General features: G+C 42.2%; 1 protein-coding gene across 1 annotated transcript in view; it reads right to left on the reverse strand.

The window, feature by feature from the left end:
* Positions 1–7,070: 7,070 nt before the first annotated feature.
* Positions 7,071–20,583, reverse strand: part of LOC120032405 (serine/threonine-protein kinase 10-like) — a 43,626-nt gene continuing 30,113 nt past the window's right edge. The window contains exons 13-18 of the mRNA XM_038978486.1: positions 13,534–13,663; positions 12,388–12,512; positions 11,626–11,817; positions 9,330–9,455; positions 7,791–7,904; positions 7,071–7,356 (exon numbers count right to left, since the gene is read on the reverse strand). Of these exons, the coding sequence (XP_038834414.1) occupies positions 7,210–7,356; positions 7,791–7,904; positions 9,330–9,455; positions 11,626–11,817; positions 12,388–12,512; positions 13,534–13,663 (834 nt within the window). The 3' untranslated portion in view covers positions 7,071–7,209. The remainder of the gene's footprint in view (positions 7,357–7,790; positions 7,905–9,329; positions 9,456–11,625; positions 11,818–12,387; positions 12,513–13,533; positions 13,664–20,583) is intronic.

Raw genomic sequence — 20,583 nt, forward strand, 5'->3', positions numbered from 1 at the left:
GTAAGCTGCTTGCTGCCCCAAGGCTCTTTTTGTACTTTGCTCCGTTCCTTCCCTCGATCTTGACTAGTCTACCTGTCCGTGCCAATGAAAAACATCCCCACAGCATGATGCTGCCACCACCATGCTTCACCATAGGGATGGCGCCAGGTTTCCTCCAGACGTGACGCTTGGCATTCAGGCCAAAGAGTTCAAACTTGATTTCATCAGACCAGAGGATCTTGTTTCTCATGTTCTGAGAGTCTTTAGGTGCCTTTTGGAAAACTTCAAGCTGGCTGTCATGTGCCTTTAACTGAGGAGTGACTTCTGTCTGGCCACTCTACCATAAAGGCCTGATTGGTGCAGTGCTGCAGAGATAGTTGTCAGAGTGGCCATTGGGTTCTTGGTCACATCCCTGACCAAGGCCCTTCTCCCCCGATTGCTCAGTTTGGCTGTGCGGCCAGCTCTAGGAAGAGTCTTCGTGGTTCTAAACTTCTTCCATTTAAGAATGATGGAGGCCACTGTGTTCTTGGGAACCTTCAATGCTGCAGAATTATTTTGGTACCGTTCCCCAGATCTGTGCCTTGACACAATCCTGTCTCGGAGCTTTACGGACAATTCCTTTGACCTCATGGCTTGGTTTTTGCTCTGACATGCACTGTCAACTCTGACACCTTAAATAGACAGGTGTGTGCCTTTCCAAATCATGTCCAATCAATTGAATTTACCACAGGTGAACTCCAACTAAGTTGTGGAAACATCTCAAGGATGATCAATGGAAACAGGATGCACCTGAGCTGAATTTCGAGTCCCTTAGCAAAGGGTCTGAATACTTATGTAAATAAGGTATTTCTGTTTTTATATTTGTAATAAATTGCACACATTTTTTAAAACCTGTTTTCTCATTGTCATTGTGGGGTATTGTGTGTAGATTGATGAGAATTTTTTTTATGTTGTGTTTTTTAATCCATTTTAGAATAAGGCTGTAACGTAACAAAGTCAAGGGATCTGAATACTTTCCGAATGCACTGAGCCAGAATGACTTACTGGACAGTTTGACTGATGTCAGTTCTGCCTGTCCTTTCTAGATGCTGAATACAGAGGTGTCTTGGGTGCTCAGGGGCCTCCTGGTCCACCTGGTGTCCCAGGCCCTGCTGGCCCTCAAGGCCCTGCCGGTCCTTCAGGACAGGCCCCCTACAGCAGCTCGGGATACAGGCTGGAGGAGGTCAAGGACTACATACAGAGTATGGTCAAATCAATAAGGGTTTCATAAATTGTTTTCGACTGAGTGGATAATGATATGGTTTTACAGTACTATCCAAAGACTCCTAGAGTTACAACAGTACAGAAAGAGTTAGTTTGCCATTATCCACCCTGTAGGTCTAAAACCAGGAAATAAAAGTTAATAGATTACTTGAAATGCATTGAGCCTGTACAAAAGGTTACACTAATTACATCACTTTATGGATGTCCTCCCCAAGATAAAAAGGTTACTTATTAAAATGAAAAATAGACATTGATAGGTGATTTTACGGACTCCCGTTCATTTCAAAGCAATAATTTACCCTTGGCATTGAGTTACTGCACTAGAGCAGTTGGTATCAGTGGGTATAACTGGCAAATTGTATTATCCTCACTAGGTGATGGTATAAGAGGGGGAATGTTTGGGCTTCCAGGCCCCCCAGGTCCCCCTGGATCCCAGGGACACAAGGGAGAGCAGGGTAGCTCTGGGTACAGCCACGCCTTCGACCACAGGACCAGCGAGGGAAGAAGGCTGGCTGAGACTGAGACAGACTACTCCAATATAGCGGTACGAGTGACTGACTACATCAAGTGTAAGTGAAACTGAATATCCAATACTGTCATCGCAGTGCTACAATATACTTTTCAGAGTTAGACACATTTAACTCAACATTTAAATGCAATTCTTCAAAGCTTATTTGTTTCCAATGACAATGGATCAAAGGAATGGCACATTGACTTGAATTGGGATGCCAGTTCTAGTAATTCTATTTCTATGCCAATGGGACACAGATGTTCATCAGTAAAGATAGCGACCATCAACAATGAATGAAGAGTCCTACTTTTGCTGGTCATTGGATGTAAATGCATATGCTATCTCTGATCTTGATTGTTTCCCATCCCGTAGACCATGGTCTGTTGAGGGACGTGGTTGAGAACCGGTCTCAGCTGGAGAAGTCACAGGTTGTTCAAGGACCCCCAGGACCCCCTGGCCCTCCCGGTGCGCCAGGATTCAGCCGTGTGTTTGGTTCCCATAGTAACGCCACTGACCTTGTGGAATACATCAGAGGTGAGAATAATACAGTATAAATGCAATTCATTAACGTACAGTACCAGTCAAAAGTTTGGACACACCTACACACCTAAGGGTTTTTCTTTATGTTTACTATTTTCTACATTGTAGAATAATAATGAAGACATCAAAACGATGAAATAACACATATGGAATCATGTAGTAACCAAAAAAGTGTTAAACAAATCAAAATATATTTTAGATTTTAGATTCTTCAAAGTAGCCACCTTGTGCCTTGATGACAGCTTTGCACACTCTTGGAATTCTCTCAACCAGCTTCACCTGGAATGCTTTTCCAACCATCTTGAAGGAGTTCCCACATATGCTGCGCACTTGTTGGCTGCTTTTCCTCAACTCTGCAGTCCAACTCATCCCAAATCATCTCAATTGGGTTGAGGTCGGGTGATTGTGCAGGCCAGGTCATCTTATGCAGCACTCCATCACTCTCCTTCTTAGTCAAATAGCCCTTACACAGCCTGGAGGTGTGCTTTGGGTCATTGTTTTGTTGAAAAACAAATGATAGTCCCACCAAACACAAACCAGATAGGATGGCGTATCGCTGCAGAATGCTGTGGTAGCCATGCTGGTTACGTGTGCCTTGAATTCTAAATTAATCACAGACTAGCAAAGCACCCCCACACCATCACACCTCCTGCTTCATTCTTCACGGTGGGAACCACACATGCGGAGAGTAATTTCTCTTTGCTTATTTGAGCTGTTCTTGGCATAATATGGACTTGGTCTTTTACCAAATAGGGCTATCTTCTGTATACCCCCACTACCTTGCCACAACACAACTGATTGGCTCAAACGCATTAAGAAGGAAAGAAATTCCACAAATTTACATTTAACAAGGCACACCTGTTAGTTGAAATGCATTTCAGGTGACTCCCTGATTAAGCTGGTTGAGAGAATGCCAAGAGTGTGCAAAGCTGTCGTCAAGGCAAAGGGTGGCTATTGTTCTACAATGTAGAAAATAGTAAAAATAAAGAAAAACCCTTGAATGAGTAGGTGTCCAAACTTTTGGCTGGTACTTTATTTCACATTATACATTTTAATTAAGAACAGTACCAAGTGTGAAGTCAAATTTGTCACGATTGAACATTGGTGGGGCTTTGCCAAAATGCTGATTGCAGCTTTAACTTTATATGAAATAACCTTATGTATCATCCATAGCCCATGGAAACATTATGGGACCCCCTGGAAGGCCAGGACAGAAAGGGGACATAGGACATACAGGTCACAAAGGCGAGAGAGGTACTTTTTGAACCATTACGCCTTTTAAATCTTTAGAGTTGCGCTCTTGATCATTTGCCAGGTCTTTGTAAACCATTGTGTTAAGCTACTCAGGCGAGACAAAGTCATAAAATCAGTCCCATTGTGACACTTTCACTCTGAATTCTGGTTAACCAGGACTAGATGGCATCCCAGGAAGTACAGGCCTCCCTGGTCTGGAGTGGAAAAGGGGGGGAAAGGGGGAGAAATGTACATCATGATAATCACAGAGAACCTATTCAAGTTTTCCCTACAGTAGGATCCATTCTAGGGACACTATATGTAATTCTAGGATGGTAGTACCCTCAATACAAGTGTCCCTGCTATGCATGATGTGTCGATCTGACCTAGTTATGCAAAAGAGACATGGCTTCATTAAGATTTCAAATTTTTTCCACAGGAGAACACACACTCGTGACCAACAGAAGAAAGAGGAATGTTGGTGTTTGAGAAACAAGTGATTGATAAATACTCATTAAATGTGAATGAAAGTCCAATGAAATATGTCATCAGCATACATGACTGTGGCCTAATGCCTTGGAGACATTACCGATGTAAATATATTGTTTTCTATAGGAGAAACTGTTGAACAGGACAGTATTCCATGCGCTGATGTATTGTGTTGTGTCCAAGATGTCTTTATGATCTATTTTTACTAGTATTTGATCTGGAGTATGTTTCCAAATCCCCTCCTTGCATGTTGATAGCAGGAATAGTTTAACTATGTGATGAAAAATAGAACAGGGTGTGCTATTTTTATTCAATAGCTTTTGTCCCATTATCGTTATTGTACTTTTGTACTTGAGGAAAAACACATTTCGTATATCGAACGAAACTCAAACCATTGTCAAAATCTCCTTTCAATGTACTGGTATCACTTTATAAAAATAAAGGTTGGTCTAACTTATTGAATCAAAGTGGAACGTAAGGTTCACATTGTTGCTATAGACTCACTGAGGAAACAAACAGGTACACGCTATATTGTATACAGGAAATTGTTTATTTACAGAACAATGCAAATCTACAGTACATAGGCATTCTATAAACTATAAAGTAAACAATTTTTTAATGGTAGTTCAATTTCAAAAAACATTCTGAAATCAATCATGATACAATTTGAAAATCAGAAGGAAATCATGACACTAATAACATAACACATATTGACATGATTGGTATTTAATTATATTTTCAATTCAGTTTAAGTTTCAGATTAGAAATGAACTATTTGACAATTGAGGAAACTACAATACTGTACCGTAAAGATACATTTCCACATAAATAACTACTGGCGGAGAATCTTCATTTTGTGTAAGGTGCACAGCACTCCTTCATTGTGTATGATGTTTTGTTTTTGTTTGCCACTATTACAGACCAATTATAAAATAGCATCGACTGATTGTTGTTCCTGCAGCCAATCAAAAAAGGGTGATAACAAATGGACCAATCAGAAGCCATGATGGCCTAAACCAGTCAGGTCCAACAGTTCCTTTTTAACAAATGATTTTCAACTGTATTGAAGGTTATAGGCTACCACCACTTTAGAGTAGATCATGCATATCTATCATAAAATAAGCTAAAACTGTAGTTCTGAAAATGTTATCAAAACTGTTCAACTCATGATAACGGCATATTCATTATCCTTAGATTAAATAAGTAACGAACAAAACATTTGACTATGATACAGTAGGCTATACGAATATAAAGATCACTTGAGGGCGGGACTTGAACTAAGTCTGATTAAAATAACTACAGAGGGCCACAACATGAATATCGTATCTTCATACATTTTGTTGAAAACATTAAGGCTATTAGCTAGTATGAATGATAATAAAACAGTATCATAGTTTCCTTACAAACAAACCCAAAAGCCATGCAGGTGAACTGATGAATATGGTAATGGGAGGCAATTTCATAAACAGTACACAGACATACCAAACATTTGCATGAAATCCTAACAAAACAGACCTTCATATAGGTCCTCACAGATTTCTATCGAATTATATAACAACGCCACAGTGAAAACCTTGTCTCTGTCTGGATATATAAACAAACACCATTTTAATACCCCCTCCTTGGTATGCTAAAACAAAATGGCCACTCGCCGACTACACCAAATTACAAAAAGAGAGAAACAAATCTCATGAGGCATGCTCATGAAACCTGAAGAAAGATACTAGCCTGGGAATCTCAACCATTTCACAAATGTTCAAGTAAAACAACAGTGAAAGTAGTGATTCAGTTTGGATTCCAGGCTAGAAGAAAGGAACCATTTCCGACAGAAAAATATAAATCCCAAACTGTTGTTAATAAGCTCCAAAAAATAACATTTGATACCATAATTATAACATAAGAAGTCAAACTTGCATTGAAATCCATGCACAACTTCAGGCAGTCACTCCCTAGTCCATTGGAAACTAAATTCAATATCTTGTGTGATTGCATAAAAATATATCATGCCTTTGTCAAGATTCATTATAAAAAATGTGCTTTTCATCCTTTACCAAAAGTACATTCTTATCAGATCATTAGCTCTCTCAAAACATCACCAAGGATATTGGATATATAAGTTTATAATATTGGACTTCAGTGGTACAAAATGTTACTTCATCCTTTATATTTAGTGCAGGGCTGCTCAACCCTCTTCCTGGGGGTCTACCGTCCTGTGGGTTTTCAGTCCAACCCTCTTCCTGGGGGTCTACCGTCCTGTGGGTTTTCAGTCCAACCCTAATTCAACACACCTGATTCTACTTATTAGCTGCTCAACAAGACCTTAACTAGCTGAATCAGGAAGAGGGTTGGGCAGCCCTGATTTAGTGCAAATAACTAATGGTATAAAAATCGAGCAGCAACAGTTTCTTTTCAGAGGAAGCTTACATTTGAAAAGCCAGTCCATTTAAATAAAAGTATACAGGCACTAGATTCTTCAAGAAAAAAAAAATTTCACAAATGAAAAAGAATCAGCAATAAAAGAAATTAAATCTGCCTGAGACACTTTAGTGACTTGGAGGTTAGGATTTGACGAACACAGTGCCAAAGTATCAAATTTGAAAATGCATAATGTCAAGAATCTCCTTCATAACTTATTTCAAAAGAGGAAGCTATAAGAAATAAAACTGGGTTTTGTTCAGTCAGTGGAAAATGATTTGAAATGGAGTGAAACGGGGAGGTACTACTTCTACAATAAGAACACAAATTCAAACTCTTGCTATGGTGTGCCCGACTGAACACGACCCTATACAATGAAAAAGAGGTAAATTATGTATAACAGATCACCATTAAAAGGGTCTTCATGATTAACACAGTCTGTAGCTTGAGGGCTACTGTCCCATCCTCGTCCAGAAACCGATAGAGGGGTACACACACTCTTAGAGGGGTACAAACACACCCCTCGGTGATATCGCCCCTTCGCCCCCCTGATTGTCATCAGTGGAGACGGGGCAAGGCAGCAGAGGCTCAGTCTTATTAGTCTGTGTGTGTGTGTGTGTGTGTGTGTGTGTGTGTGTGTGTGTGTGTGTGTGTGTGTGTGTGTGTGTGTGTGTGTGTATCCATCCAGAGTGTGTATATCTATTCATTGTGTGTGCCTTCAATATGTGGGTGTGGATATATGTTCATGTCCATCCGGAGTGTCATGAATAGGTTAACCCCTAGAAGCCAGTGGAGTGGACACTGGGGATGGGGTAGAACTTGGAGATGCGGCTCTGGGCTGAGGGGTTAAGGCACTCTGACTCTCCACTCATCTTAAAGAAGACCACCTGCTCCTGAAGCTTCCTGGCAAACTCTTCCTCCAGAGCCTAAGAACATCAGACAAATTGTTGGTGAGCGGATCACAAGCAAGAGATTACATAATAATAATTTGGCGGCTGCTTATATTTGTACTGTTTTACACATGTACAAGATACGCATGTGTGTTTTTTTTTACATATCCCCCTGAGACACCCTCAGAGAGTGGGGTCACAGTCAGGGTCAGGCATTATCAGTGGAGCAATTAGGGTTAAGTGTCTTGCTCAAGGACACATGGACAAATGTTTCACCTTGTCAGCTCTGGGATTCAAACTAGCGGATTTCGGTTACTAGCCCAACACTCGAACCGTTAGGCTACCTCCCACCCTACCTGCCACCATGTGTTTCAACTACAAGTATCTCATCTCCGAAACAAAATATGTGCCAAATACTCAATAGAAAGAGAAATAATTTCCTGTCAAGGGTTAACTGGTGTAATGGTTACCTTCTTCCTGGGTCGTAGTTTCTCCCTCCACTCCTTCAGCTCCTGGCTGTGCTCTTCATCCAGCTCCTTCAGCTTCTGGGTCTCATGCTCTATCAGGATGTGGCACTTCTCGTTCTGAAACACACAATACACACATTGGGTGTTACATGGTATACTGAATCACAGATGAGTCAAAGTGTGTTGGTGTGCTTATGTGTGTGTTTTCTATTGCACCTTGTGCAACTGCAGATTCCCTGATATGCATGTGCGTGCGCGTGCTATATATTTTATACCATACACTCTTGGAAATAAGGGTACGGTATTGTTCCCTGGAGTACAAATATATCAAAATACATATAATGTGGCTTCAGAGGTAAACATAATGATCTCACATGGTACTGTTTCGTACCTTTGAGGGTACATGTGCAGACAAAGAGTATAATGGTACATTTGAGTAATTTTGTTACCCATATTATGAATATAAAAAGGTACAATCATCACAGTCAAAAAAGGGGTACAATGTGAAGGCTATTTTTCCAGGTTCCAAATTCATTTTGTTTACCCTCAATACCCACCATACAATGCTGACTTTTTGCCACCTAAAAGGAACTAACGGTTTTGTCACTGGGGCGGTATCCCAAAAAGCCACATTTGTACCATAATTATTATCTTCATATTTCCCAGCATGCTCAACTGCAGGTTGATTTTTTAAAGAATTGTTTTTAATATCTGTGTTTTTGCATGTACTTTGATTGATTAATCTTATGCTACACAAAGATAAATAACATAAATGTTTCTAAACTAATCCAATCTGTTAGTTCGATTTTTTTCTCCCATTACTGAAATAGTTGTTCCAATTTAGGTAGTCTCCTCAAAATGTTCCTAACTCTGGCAGTCATTATGAATGCAGGTTGCAGGTGAATACAATTCCAACAGTTGGATATCTTAACTCTGTCTGGATTCCAATAGGAATTACAAATCACTTTGCAAACCAGCATAAAATGACTTGCAGGTAGACTTGCAAAATTCTGGTGAATTTCCCAGGTTTTCTAGAAATCACAGTCTGAAGATTCCTGGAAACAGGAGGGAATAAGGACGAAATGCTTCAAACAGAATTTTCCAAAAATCTGGGAATTTTGGAAGCAGGCCTGATGTGTCCTATAAACCATGAGTTTCATGACACTGTATTAGGGTAAAACTAGGCCTCAAAATAAGGCCTCATGAGATATGTAATATATTGTCATAAGGAGTTTAATTGTAATGGTAATATATGCTTAGGAACTCACTTGGTGAAGGCCACATGACTGAAAATGAAAGAATTTAACAACAACGTTTCTGTTACTAACAAATACAGTCATGGGTGGTAACTCTACAATTCAATCAAAAAGGCAAATTGGGAAATTGTATTTGAGGCTTGCCACAGCGGTGGAGTGCCTTTCAGATAGTTATTTTTGGCCACCCGTGAGTGGAAATATTGCACACGTTTAAGTGGTCTATGGTAGAGGTCCATTTTTGCCACTTACAAGGAACAAATCTACACCTTTATTTCTGAGAGTGTACCTGTAACTGCTGCAGCTCCCTGATGTTGGCGTCACACTGCAGCTGCAGGTCTCTCATCTGGTTCTCATGTTTCTGGTGCTGGTGGAGCCTCTCATTCTTCTGCCTCTTCTCCTCCTGGGCTGCAAACTGTCAAACACACAGCAACATCTCAGTTATTCAACTCCCACGAGTATTAAAATAGGCCCAATTACAGTTGGAACTTGATACATGCTTAATTTGCACTGGGAGTCTCAAGCTTGACCTAGCATTGCCGAAAGTACTGTAAATCCTTCAGTGCCTGGGAAAGTCCCTTTGACTTGGATCAACAAGCTCTGAGACTTTACTTCTGTCTCCACTGAAAGCAATGTCTATAATCCCTCATTAGCTGGCAGCATTGGCGCAAAACTGTAAGCGCAAACCACCGCATTTAACCATGGCAAGGTGACTGGGAATATGGTCAAATAGAAACAGTGTAGTTATTCCCTCCATAAGGCAATCAAACAAGCAAAACGTCAGTATAGAGACATAGTGGAGTTGCAATTCAACGGCTCATACACGAAACGTATGCGGCAGGGTCAGCAGGCAATCACGGATTACAAAGGGAAAACCAGCCACATCACGGACACCGACGTCTTGCTCCCGGACAAGCTAAACTCCTTCTTCGCCTGCTTTGAGGAAAACACAGAGCCACTGACGCGGCCCGCGCCCAAGGACTGTGGGCTCTCGTTCTCCGTGGCCGATGTGAGTAAAACATTTAAGCGTGTTAACCATCGCAAGGCTTCCGACTAAGACGGCATCCCTAGCTGCGTCCTCAGAGCATGCGCAGACCAGCTGGCTGGAGTGTTTACGGACATATTCAATCTCTCCCTATCCCGGTCTGCTGTCCCCACTTGCTTCAAGATGTCCAGCATTGTCCCTGTACCCAAGAAAGAAAAGATAACTGAACTAAATGACTCACTTCTGTCATCATGAAGTGCTTTGAGATACTAGTCAAGGATCATATTACCTCTACCTTACCTGACACATTAGACCCACTTAAAATTGTCTTACCGCCCTAATAGATCCAAAGACGATGCAAACGCCATCGCACTGCCCTATCCCATCTGGACAAGAGGAATCCCTACATCAGAATGCTGTTCATTGACTATAGCTCAGCCTTCAACACCATAGTACCCTCCAAGCTCACCATTAAGCTTGGGGCCCTGGGTCTGAACCCCGTCCTGTGCAACTGGGTCCTGGACTTCCTGACGGGCCTCCCCCAGGTGGTGAAGGTAGGAAAAAACACAGCTCAGCCCCCTCCTGTACTCCCTGTTCACCCATGAAAACGTGTGTGGCCACACAGTCAACTCAATCATTAAGTTTGCAGATGACAACTGATTACCAACAATGATGAGAACGCCTACAGGGAGGAGGTGAGGACCCTGGTGGAGTGGTGCCAGGAAAATAACCTCTCCCGCAGCGTCAACAAAACAAAGGAGCTGATCGTGGACCTCAGGAAACAGCAGAGGAAGCATGCCCCTATCCAAAGACAGAACCGCAGTGGAGAAGGTGGAAAGCTTCAAGTTCCTCGGCGTACACATCACTGACAATCTAAAACGGTCCACCCACACAGACAGCGTGGTGAAGAAGGCGCAACAGCGCCTCTTCAACCTCAGGAGGCTGAAAAAATTTGGCTTGGCCCCTAAGACCCTGACAAACTTTTACAGATGCACAATTGAAAGCATCCTGTTGGGCTGTATCACCACCTGGTACGGCAACTGCACCGCCCGCAACCGCAGGGCTCTCCAGAGGGCGGTGAGGTCTGCCCAACGTACTGCCTGCCCTCCAGGACACCTACAGCACCCGATGTCACAGGAAGGCCAAAAATATCATCAAGGACATCAACCACCTGAGTCACGGCCTGTTCACCCCGCTATCATCCAGAAGGCAAGGTCTGTACAGGTGCATCACAGCTGGGACTGAGAGACTAAAAAACAGCTTCTATCTCAAGGCCATCAGACTGTTAAATAGCCGTCACAAGCCAGCTACCACCTGGTTACTCAACCCGGCATCATAGAGGCTGCTGCCTTATATACATAGACATGGAATCACTGGTCACTTTAATAATGGAACACTAGTCACTTAAATAATGTTTACATACTGCTTCACTCATCTCATATGTATACACTGTATTCTATGCTACTGTATTTATTCAATGCCACTCCAACATTGCTCGTCTTAATTCCATTCTTTTACTTTTAGATTGTGTGTATTGTTGTGAATTGTTAGATACTACTGCTCTGTTGGAGTTATGTGTTCTTTGACCTTTATCTCTCACCTGTTTGACCTTCTCCCTCTCCTGCTCGGGTGTAATGGGGCCCCCAGTGATTCGGAGGCTCTTCTTGAACATGGCCATGCGCGTCTTGGCATCGCTGCGCTGGATCTTGGGTAAGCGGGCCCTCTCCTGTGTCTGCCTGTTCTTCATCTCCTCTATCAGACGCTGGTTGTAGCGCTGCATCTGCTCCATCTCCTACAGACAGAGAGACAGAGAGAGAGACAGAGAGAGAGACAGAGAGAGAGACAGAGAGACAGAGAGAGAAAGAAAGAGAGAGAGGGAAAGAAGGAGAGAGAAAGAAGGAGAGAGAAAGAAGGAAAGAGGGAGGAAGATAGGGAAGGTGGGAGGGAGAGACAGGGGGAGGGAGTGGAGAGAGAGGGGGAGAGAGGGAAATGATGTAGGGAGGGGGGGAAGGAGGTAGGGGGGTCAGAAACACATCATTAGCTTCCATAGAAATTAGATATTTGAGATACTAGAAGGGTTGCCAAAGTGTTAGCCATGTAGTTGTCTTGTCAACGTTACTCAGTCCGCATTTGGCAAAACAATGAGGCATCATTGTTGAATGCAGAAACAGATATACCCAGGCATATTTCCAATCTGATTTAAGATGTCAAAACTAGTCAAAACTAGTCATTCAGTATTATGCCTCACTCTTTCCCCCGAACTGTTCAGGTATTTTGCTCCTAGTGGTTCTGTTCAGGACTAGGCTTATGAGATCTGATCCTGAATCAGCTGTTGTTCGTCTATCTGGAAGCCTCACTGTACCTTCTCGTGTCTCTTGAGCAGCTGGTGTCTCTGCATGAAGTACTGGTCTTTCAGCTGTTGTTTAAACAACTGGTGTTTCTCCTGTAGGTGGCGCTCTTCCAGCTCCCACATGGCTGCTTCCCGTGCTGCAAGGACCAAAGACACAAACTCAGTACAAGGAAACACTGCATTACACGGAAGTTCAGCATATTATTACCAGACACAATACCACACCATTGTAATCAGATCTTTCATCTGTATTCCTTTGTATTTGACGTTGACGAATCTTGGCATCCAAAAACAACATGTCACTAGATTTGACTAACTGGTTAGCTTGGAATGTGTTTGTGAGACACTTCCTTCAGACGTTCATTTTCTTTATCTTTCTAACATGGTTCATACCTTTCAAATCAGCAAGTCATCAAGGCCTAGAGCTTGTGAACATTTCTGTGGAGCTATTTCTATAAGCTGATGTGTATGGGGTGACTGGAATCTGACCAGGCAGGGTTAGTAGGCTGCTCTTCAGTTCAGTTCATGTTAGGTTCTCAGCATTAATAGGCATTATAAACTGGGTGGTTCGAACCCTGCATGCTGATTGGCTGAAAGCCGTGGTATATCAGACAGTATACCACGGGTATGACAAAACATGTATTTTCACATTGGTAACCAGTTTATAATAGCAATAAGGCAGCTCAGAGTTTGTGGTATATGGCTAATATACCACGGCTAAGGGTTGTATCCAGGCACTCCGGGTTGCGTCGTGCTTAATATTGGCCATATACCACACCCCCCCGTGCCTTATGGCTCAACTAGAGTCAAGGCCTGACGGGGCCTTAGGTTGAACTCTGTAGAGCTTCTGTTTTCAGTTATATACTGTGTCACTGTGGGTTTACGGTTTCCATCTCACACACAGACAGTAAGGTTTACCATATTTCCTTTAAGTATGCTGGTGATAGCGGCTAGGGTAGACTGTGTTTCTATGTGGTGACTGACCTTTGTAAGGTAGTGTATCTATCCTAGTGCAATGTGCATCTGTGCTACTTGCGTCTCACACAGAGCTATGCATCTTCTGGTGTGTGGTTAAGGCCGGGTTTCTCCCCTCTGAAAGGTGCTATTACTGACTACCTATCTATAGTTTATGTATCACGCAGAGAGATGCATCTTCACCTCTGAGGAGCTGTTGTTTGTGGTTGAGACAGTCTCTCTCGATGGTGGCCAGCTCGTGTTTGTGTTGCTGGATGATCTTCTTCAGGTCGCAGTCCAGCTCCTGCTGCTGTTTCTGCAGGAACTCCTGCTCCTGAGGAAGAAGAGGGAAAGACAGCTGGATAAGTAAAGAATCTCTATATGCCTCTCAAACGACACTCTGGACCTTTCATTTTTTCATTGTTCCCCCTTGCATTTTTTCATTGTTCCCCTCTAATCAGGGACTGATTTAGACCTGGGACACCAGGTGTTTGAAATTCATTGTCAAGTAGAACAGAAAACCAGCAGGCTCCGGACCTCTTAGGGTAGGAGTTGAGTACCTCTGCTATACACTGTGTGATCCAGACAGAAGAAGAGAGAAAGAGAGTGATATTAGTCAAATGAAAAGGCCATTAGCAGGCCAACTGAGACCAAATTCATAGAACCAAAACACACCAGGAGTCACAGAACACTGTGTCATTTCTTAGTTAGTCGATGAGTTGTTACACTTACTCAGATTGCCAATACAGCCCTAAAACCAGGCCTACAATGTCACTTGAGTAAATTAAGAAACACCAGGAGAGAACTGTGTCGGTACAGTTTAAGAGATGAACAGAATAGAGACTCAAACGAACCGTAATAGCACAGCAAACAGAAACCACAGGCTGACGACGCCAAACAACACGTGTCTGTCCGTCAATTTGGAATGGCTGTCTTCACCTCACCTGCTCTAGTTCCCCCAGTCGACTCCAACAGCACGAGAGAGAGTCATCGTAGAGTAGCTGGCAGACAGATCTAGCTTGTTGATGTTAACCCCCCTCCCCCCCATCAGGACAGACGCGTAATCTGACCAACCCTACTGTATGGGGCCTGGGTCTGGGCTATGGGTTTCCATAAACATATATATTTTTTAAAGAGTTTACCTGGGGATAAGTATGGCTTGAGTTAATGGACCACACTGTGGAAGCTGGCAACAACGTGGCGACAGGACGTAGACTAGACGTGCTGGGTCATCGAAAACATAGAGCACCAGATGTCGACTGGCGGACCTGACTCGTTTATGGGCAATGCACTGTGAATGTTGTTTTTTCATTGCTAAGTTCCAGGTTGATTGAAATGCCAAGTTCAGGGTTGATGGCATTTCCTCTGTAGAAATGTGTCGGCCAAATCCCAAAATAGAACACTGCTGCATTCCCTTTAAACCAGCCCTCCACATGTTGATCAGTCCAGGTGTTAAGGAAAGGAGAACGCCCACAAAGCATTCCACTCACACACACGCACCAACATAAACCCCGCCGTCTCAAAGTCACTGAGTGAATCTACTGCCATGTGAGAGAGCAGTAAGAGGACACATTTCAAACCAGGGGGGGGGGGGGATCTTACAACTTACATCCTGCATGGGGGCGTTGAAGAGAGTGCAGGAGGACAACTGAAAAGATAGGTTCATACCCTGGGCCACTCCCTGTAGATCACAACAGATTAGACCTATACTCTACGAACTCATAACATGTAGCCTGAATGCCAGTCTGCTTGTTGCATTACTGCCAACACTCGTTATCATGCATGACCGTAAGGGAAAAGGAGTTGGCAATAGTGCACAAGCAGACTGGCACTCAGGCTCCATACAGCACAGTAACCTGGGCCACACATTGTAGACCAGAACAGATTATACACTACTAATCATCAGCCACTCATCCATAAACATTGCTGGCTAAGTTAACCATTCCACTGACACACTGTTACACCCCCGTAATATACAGGCAATGTGTTCCACTGTGATTCACAGGTGGGTGGATTGTGTTAGAAAACACATCAATAGGTGTTGGACCGTCCTGTAACTTATGCTGGAAGATACTGTAAACCTACTTGATTCGTTTTGAATGAAAATAATCTACTGTAGAATAATACATACACACACACTCTATTTTTAACCAAAAACAAACCACACAAAAGACAAGTTTTGGAAAAAAAGATTAGCCCCAAAAATTCCCAAAGGGGCTTAATGACAGTGATCTTGAAAGCAGTCAACAGAAGAATTGGAGACTGACATTGAAGGGACAGTCCAAGTAGGAAAGCCACACCAGAAGTTTTCCACAACAAACTACCTCTTCACGTGGAGTTGTGATTATGTCCTTTCCCCCCCGTTTCACGATAGCGTTTCTCTTGTGCCTGGGCGAGAGTCGCATTTCCTGTTTGAACTACGGCATGAGGCAGCCCACAAACAAACACACCACAGTGACAGCAGAAACAACACAGACACAACAAGGCTTTGATATGGATTTGTGTTTCAACTTATTAGCCAAAGTCTATGAGAAGTAGCCTGGTGCCAGATTTGTATGTATACGCTGCATGAGCCAACATCTCGGACTATAGCCTAGTCAGAATCATTTGGATACAGCACATAGGCTACAGATCTGGGATCAGGTGACGAGAAGTGACCGTTTCAGACTGATTTAGACACAGGTTATATGAACCCTATGAGAGAGATCTACTGTAACCACAGGTGTGTCAGTAAAACGCTAGCTGCTATAAATAGGCATTGGATTGTTGTGCTGATTGGGCTATCCTCTTACGATGGCACACTATGGGATTAATAGTGAGGACGAACTGGGGAGCACATGGATAGACATCTAAACATTCACATGACTGTCAATGCTAAACAAGAGAAACCCTTCCAAACAATATTGAGAATATATCATCTCTGTCAGCTGGACTTAACTACCCTGTGAAACGTAAGACATTGAAAATAAGACTAGTTCTTAGAATTTCCTGTGGCATGATGTCACCAATACATGCATATTAAAACCACTCTTAGTGATCCAGTTCAACAGTACATCATGCATATTAAAACACCTTTTAGTGATCCAGTTCAACAGTACATCATGCATATTAAAACACCTTCTAGTGATCCAGTTCAACAGTACATCATGCATATTAAAACACCTTTTAGTGATCCAGTTCAACAGTACATCATGCATATTAAAACACCTTTTAGTGATCCGGTTCAACAGTACATCATGCATATTAAAACCACTTCTAGTGATCCGGTTCAACAGTACATCATGCATATTAAAACCACTTCTAGTGATCCAGTTCAACAGTACATCATGCATATTAAAACACCTTTTAGTGATCCGGTTCAACAGTACATCATGCATATTAAAACCACTTCTAGTGATCCGGTTCAACAGTACATCATGCATATTAAAACCACTTCTAGTGATCCAGTTCAACAGTACATCATGCATATTAAAACCACTTCTAGTGATCCGGTTCAACAGTACATCATGCATATTAAAACACCTTCTAGTGATCCGGTTCAACAGTACATCATGCATATTAAAACACCTTCTAGTGATCCAGTTCAACAGTACATCATGCATATTAAAACCACTTTTAGTGATCCAGTTCAACAGTACATCATGCATATTAAAACCACTCTTAGTGATCCAGTTCAACAGTACATCATGCATATTAAAACACCTTTTAGTGATCCGGTTCAACAGTACATCATGCATATTAAAACCACTCTTAGTGATCCAGTTCAACAGTACATCATGCATATTAAAACCACTTCTAGTGATCCGGTTCAACAGTACATCATGCATATTAAAACCACTTCTAGTGATCCGGTTCAACAGTACATCATGCATATTAAAACACCTTCTAGTGATCCGGTTCAACAGTACATCATGCATATTAAAACACCTTCTAGTGATCCAGTTCAACAGTACATCATGCATATTAAAACCACTCTTAGTGATCCGGTTCAACAGTACATCATGCATATTAAAACCACTTCTAGTGATCCGGTTCAACAGTACATCATGCATATTAAAACCACTTCTAGTGATCCGGTTCAACAGTACATCATGCATATTAAAACCACTCTTAGTGATCCAGTTCAACAGTACATCATGCATATTAAAACCACTTCTAGTGATCCAGTTCAACAGTACATCATGCATATTAAAACACCTTCTAGTGATCCGGTTCAACAGTACATCATGCATATTAAAACACCTTTTAGTGATCCAGTTCAACAGTACATCATGCATATTAAAACCACTCTTAGTGATCCAGTTCAACAGTACATCATGCATATTAAAACACCTTTTAGTGATCCAGTTCAACAGTACATCATGCATATTAAAACCACTTCTAGTGATCCGGTTCAACAGTACATCATGCATATTAAAACCACTTCTAGTGATCCGGTTCAACAGTACATCATGCATATTAAAACCACTTCTAGTGATCCAGTTCAACAGTACATCATGCATATTAAAACCACTCTTAGTGATCCGGTTCAACAGTACATCATGCATATTAAAACCACTTCTAGTGATCCAGTTCAACAGTACATCATGCATATTAAAACCACTTCTAGTGATCCGGTTCAACAGTACATCATGCATATTAAAACCACTTCTAGTGATCCGGTTCAACAGTACATCATGCATATTAAAACCACTTCTAGTGATCCGGTTCAACAGTACATCATGCATATTAAAACCACTCTTAGTGATCCAGTTCAACAGTACATCATGCATATTAAAACACCTTCTAGTGATCCAGTTCAACAGTACATCATGCATATTAAAACACCTTTTAGTGATCCAGTTCAACAGTACATCATGCATATTAAAACCACTCTTAGTGATCCAGTTCAACAGTACATCATGCATATTAAAACCACTTCTAGTGATCCGGTTCAACAGTACATCATGCATATTAAAACACCTTCTAGTGATCCAGTTCAACAGTACATCATGCATATTAAAACCACTTCTAGTGATCCGGTTCAACAGTACATCATGCATATTAAAACCACTTCTAGTGATCCGGTTCAACAGTACATCATGCATATTAAAACCACTCTTAGTGATCCAGTTCAACAGTACATCATGCATATTAAAACCACTCTTAGTGATCCAGTTCAACAGAGCTCATCAATAACCTGGGAAAACTAATCTCTGCAAGAGTAGCTTAGTATATTTTTGTCTTTCAATAAGTGTTGTTGGTGTCGAAAAGACAACTAGTCCTTGTGGTCTTTTCCTACCAGCACTGACTTTGCTGATAGCTTCTTTACTGAGGACAAATGTACTTGCGACGACGGTGATATGTGGCGACGACGGTGATATGTGGCGACGACGGTGATATTCTCACCAAGCTATCTTAAGGTGACTGTAAGTTGCTCTGGATGAGAGAGTCTGCTAAATGACTGAAATGTCAAATGTAACAGCAAGACATTGTAGTGAAAACAATCCTGCAAATCACAGACAGCCAATGAGAGTCTAATCGCTGCTTAGCCTAATCTAAGATGGATCAACATGTTTCTTTTCCACAAATGTACTGTACACCGCAAGCACACACACAGCCAGACCTTTACAGCATCAGTTACAACATTCACATACCACACACACACTAGTGTTGTCATGATACCAAAAATGTGACTTTGATAACGATACCAGGATTAGTATCATGGTACTTGATACCATCACGATACCACGGCTAAAAAAGGCGCATTGGCCAAATGTACAGAATGGCACTTGATCCAGATAGCCATGTATGCGTTAATGAATCAATTATACGTTAATGAATCAATTATACAATTTGACTTCGTTTTTACTAATCTAAATACATAACATAATGGTAGTCATTTATTTGAATGGTAAATCTCTATTGATAAACTGGGTAAATCAAGATGTAGCATAGGCATATTCACAATACAGATGAATGCCCCTCCGTTTATATACATTTTAAAAAATGGCTCTGCCTTTTGGGCCCCTTATGTGCTTGGGCTTCGAGGAGTCAGCCCTTGTATTAATCAGGCGCTGGGAGTGTGTGCATGCTGGTTTTGGCTGATTTAATGTGGTAACAGATGAAAAACAATCCATTTCCCTTCCATTGTGGCCTTGTTTATTGTACCGATCAACAACATTTGCATAGCAGAAGCAATATCTTCTTTTATAAAAGTGTGCGCGCTGTGTCTAACACTTAATGATGTCATTCAAACACAGTGACAGGAGAGACCTGAGGCGAGGGAGACCAAGTGAATGAATAACGTTTTTGGCAATGACTGTATGGTTTTTGGTGACAATCAGCTTTGAAATCAGCATATTTTGCATTATGGTTTGCATTACTATCACAAACAAAGTCCTAGGGTAGGGAATTGACGTTAACGTCAGCTGTAAGCTAGCAAGATAACTTTTTAGCTTCCAGCTTTGTAGGCTAACTTATCTTATTACATTGTAAAGTGTTCTAGCCTGTAATGAACATTGTTTTGCAGACAGTAATTAACAGTTGCACAATTTCTACATGCTGTGTTGCATTATTCAAGTGTGTTAACTTCTGTGCAACATGAGAGGAGAGCTAACATGATGCAGCCCAGACTCCCAGTGAGTGTAGTGGTTCCTCAGGACAGACTAGTCAGTATGAGAGGGGAGCTAACATGATGCAGCAGACTCCCAGTGAGTGTAGTGGTTCCTCAGGACAGACTAGTCAGTATGAGAGGGGAGCTAACATGATGCAGCCCAGACTCCCAGTGAGTGTAGTGGTTCCTCAGGACAGACTAGTCAGTATGAGAGGGGAGTTAACATGATACAGTCCAGACTCCCAGTGGTTCCCCAGGACAGACTAGAGTCACTATGAGAGGGGAGCTAACATGATGCAGCCCAGACTCCCAGTGAGTGTAGTGGTTCCTCAGGACAGACTAGTCAGTATGAGAGGGGAGCTAACATGATGCAGCCCAGACTCCCAGTGAGTGCAGTGGTTCCTCAGGACAGACTAGTCAGTATGAGAGGGGAGCTAACATGATGCAGCCCAGACTCCCAGTGAGTGTAGTGGTTCCTCAGGACAGACTAGTCAGTATGAGAGGGGAGCTAACATGATGCAGCCCAGACTCCCAGTGAGTGTAGTGGTTCCTCAGGACAGACTAGTCAGTATGAGAGGGGAGCTAACATGATGCAGCCCAGACTCCCAGTGAGTGTAGTGGTTCCTCAGGACAGACTAGTCAGTATGAGAGGGGAGCTA

Source organism: Salvelinus namaycush, chromosome 39 (assembly GCF_016432855.1).
Source record: "Salvelinus namaycush isolate Seneca chromosome 39, SaNama_1.0, whole genome shotgun sequence".
Classification (NCBI taxonomy): domain Eukaryota; kingdom Metazoa; phylum Chordata; class Actinopteri; order Salmoniformes; family Salmonidae; genus Salvelinus; species Salvelinus namaycush.